Source organism: Syzygium oleosum, unplaced genomic scaffold (assembly GCF_021117445.2).
Source record: "Syzygium oleosum isolate NSW1041296 unplaced genomic scaffold, Sole_v2.1 Sole_v2.04, whole genome shotgun sequence".
Lineage (NCBI taxonomy): Eukaryota > Viridiplantae > Streptophyta > Magnoliopsida > Myrtales > Myrtaceae > Syzygium > Syzygium oleosum.
This window is the reverse complement of record NW_026607488.1, coordinates 5,747,712-5,750,845: the sequence shown is the minus strand read 5'-3', so window position 1 is coordinate 5,750,845 and position 3,134 is coordinate 5,747,712. Positions and strand designations below refer to the sequence as shown.

Here is a 3,134-nt window from a genome sequence, read left to right as displayed (position 1 = left end):
TCTGTACATGAATTCTAAATAGAGTTGAAATTCTTCCTTCCAAGAATCATCGAAAACACCTACATCTCTTCTCTTCAATTTTCTCTAAGTGTGCTAATTCAATCGGCTCTATAAAATTTTGTAACTCAACAGAAGATTAGATGCATTATCCACGTGTCTAATGCATGCATGTACCCACATCTATATATCTACTCTATACCGGTAGGATAAAACTCAAATTTTATTTAAATCCGTGCATGGATGTACTTATTTAAAGCTCCTCTCGACCATTGCCCGCCACTGTCTCATGAAGCCTAGCTTAGAAGAAACAGAAATTCCTCCTTCACCTTCATCTCTCTCTCTCTCTCTCTCTCTCTCTCCACTCCTCTGTTTCATCATCACATGCCCCATTCTGCTTCCATGCATTAGCCTTCTCTTTTCGACACTAGCCTAAGTCCAAACATGAGACCATCCGAAGTAAATGGGAAACAGAACCCACAAACAGAGCATTTCAGAATGAAGAAACAGGGGAAGTGAAAACAGAGCACAAGAAAAGCTCTCATTGTTCTGCTCCTCGAATACATTTTCGAACCACCCATCTTCTCTTTTCTCATATTTTGACATCATGGGTTCTTGTAAAGATCGAGAACGAGACCCTCAAACGACGTTTGTGTTCGTTCACGGGCCTATCATAGTAGGTGCGGGGCCATCCGGTTTAGCAGCTTCAGCTTGCCTATCTGAACATGGTGTTCCTTCACTGATTCTTGAAAAGAGCGATTGCATAGCTTCTTTATGGCAACACAGAACCTATGATCGCCTCAAATTGCATTTGCCTAAGCGGTACTGCGAGTTACCACTCCTGGGCTTTCCCGAACATTTCCCCAAGTACCCAACCAAGCACCAGTTCATCTCATACATGGAGGCCTATGCTTCGCACTTCTCAATAAGGCCAAACTTCATTCAGAATGTCGCAAAAGCTGAGTTTGACCCTATTCGTGGGTTCTGGAGGGTTCAAACTCAGGAGTTTCAGTACATTTCTAGGTGGCTCATTGTTGCCACAGGAGAAAATGCAGAGCCTTTTGATCCAGAGATTGTTGGACTGGACAAGTTCAATGGTTTGGTGGTTCATTCTAGTGAGTACAAGTCTGGTTCAGATTTCAGAAACCAGAGGGTTTTGGTTGTGGGTTGTGGCAATTCTGGGATGGAAGTTAGCTTGGACCTTTGTAGGCATAATGCAACTCCTTATATGGTTGTTAGAAACACGGTGAGTTCAGCTTTTCTCTCTCTCTGCCTCTTTGCTCTGTTGTTCTTTTTCTTCCATGAAATCATTTTCCAATCATTTTTTGGTCATCCAATTATTGATTATTAAAAGTTCTGGCAACTTAGAGTATTGAAGTTTAGAATTCAGATATGCCCTCTTTTAAATTAATTATAATATTTGAGGATAAAAAGGATTAGCATAGATTTGTCAGTCTTTTTTTAAATGCCATGACAAGTTTGCTTTTGTGATGTCAACAGGTACATGTTCTCCCTAGAGAAATGTTTGGCTTCTCAACGTTTGGAATAGCAATGTCACTGCTCAAATGGCTTCCCCTTAGAATGGTTGACAAGCTCCTCCTTGTGATGGCTAATCTTGTCTTAGGCAACACTGACCATTTAGGTCTCCGGCGGCCCAAAACTGGCCCAATCGAGCTCAAAAACATCACCGGAAAAACCCCTGTGCTCGATGTCGGTGCTCTTTCGCATATAAAATCCGGCAACATCAAGGTCATTATAAGGCACTTCAAACAGAAACTCCTCGTTTGGCTTCCCCCACATTTGTCCTGCGCCCATATTTACTGACATCAGCATATGCTAAGTTTTCTTAGGCTTTTATGTTTCAGGTGGTGGCAAGTGTTAAAGAGATCACAAAAACTGGAGCTAAATTCATGGATGGACAAGAAAAGGAGTTTGATTCCATAATATTAGCAACAGGGTTTAGGAGCACTGTTCCTTGCTGGCTCAAGGTAAGCTTTTATCAGTAAACATTCTACTTAATTTAAATCTGTGAGATTCTATATTTTAGCTTTAGTCCTGTCTCATAGTATATCATCTATCCCTTTCTATCTTTGGACACATGCAAAGTGTGAAGAAACACTCCAAAACTATTCTTTCATTTTCCGTGCAAGAATAGAATAAAAAAAAAATTAGTAGGGGCCTGTTGGGGGCTGTTCAGCATATTTCTTTGAATTTGCATTTCTAAGGACGACGTATACATGCTATGCGCATTCATGATTTGTAACTATCGTGACATGTTAGTATCCTTGGAGGGTGCAGATTGCAAAAGCATGGCCTTGATATTGTTCCTTTTGCCCTTTTCCACTTATGTACGAAACTGGGATTTGGTTTTGTTGTGATCATTTTGTCCTTATTACAAAATTTTCCTCATGGAAAAGGGGCATGCTTCTTGTTTTGAGCATTGATCTGCCATGACAATAATCTACTACTAGAACCAACGAGCATAAAAGATCTCTCTAGAATGCTATCTTCAAGTTGATGATGACATGTTCTAGGGTTTGTGATGCAGAGTGAGTTTTTCACCAAAGAGGGCATGCCCAAAACCCCATTTCCTGATGGGTGGAAAGGAGAGAATGGACTGTACACAGTTGGATTCACAAGGAGAGGCCTCCTTGGGACGGCCAGCGACGCCATTAAGATTGCCAAAGACATTGCAGATCAATGGAGGGCAATAAATGATTTATCAGAAATATCAGTGATTCCCATCTCATCCCACTTAGAAAAGTCACAAGCAACATAAAAACCTTGTCAGAAGAGAATTCCAAAAAATCATTGATGGGGTTGTGGGGTTCTAAGTGATAGAGTAGGCTGTGTGGTACTTTGAATTTTCTCTTTTCACACCTTGTGTTTTACCTTCTGTACTTGGTTCGCTCTCTCTCTCTGTAAATGCTAACAATTTTGCTTTGCTGGTTCCAACTTTGTATCTCCTTTGAGCGACTACGAGTTTTCAAGTTGAACAAACCATCAGCTAGAAGAGCTGCCCGGTCAACCCTACGCTGCAGCATGTCCTAGGGGCTAGTGGTACCAGAGTCGGAATAGATTCCCAATTTTTCTAAACCTGGAATCTATTTTCCATTCTCTAGAATCTAGAACCTAGT

General features: G+C 41.0%; 1 protein-coding gene across 1 annotated transcript; it reads left to right on the top strand.

Moving 5' to 3' along the window:
- The first annotated feature begins 337 nt into the window (after positions 1 to 337).
- On the top strand, positions 338 to 2,872 carry LOC115674401 (probable indole-3-pyruvate monooxygenase YUCCA4). Its single transcript, XM_030596787.2, has 4 exons — positions 338 to 1,243; positions 1,498 to 1,746; positions 1,863 to 1,985; positions 2,546 to 2,872. Exons 1-4 carry the CDS (start codon positions 605 to 607, stop codon positions 2,774 to 2,776), a joined length of 1,242 nt encoding a protein of 413 aa, XP_030452647.1. The 5' UTR covers positions 338 to 604; the 3' UTR covers positions 2,777 to 2,872.
- Positions 2,873 to 3,134: the final 262 nt, after the last annotated feature.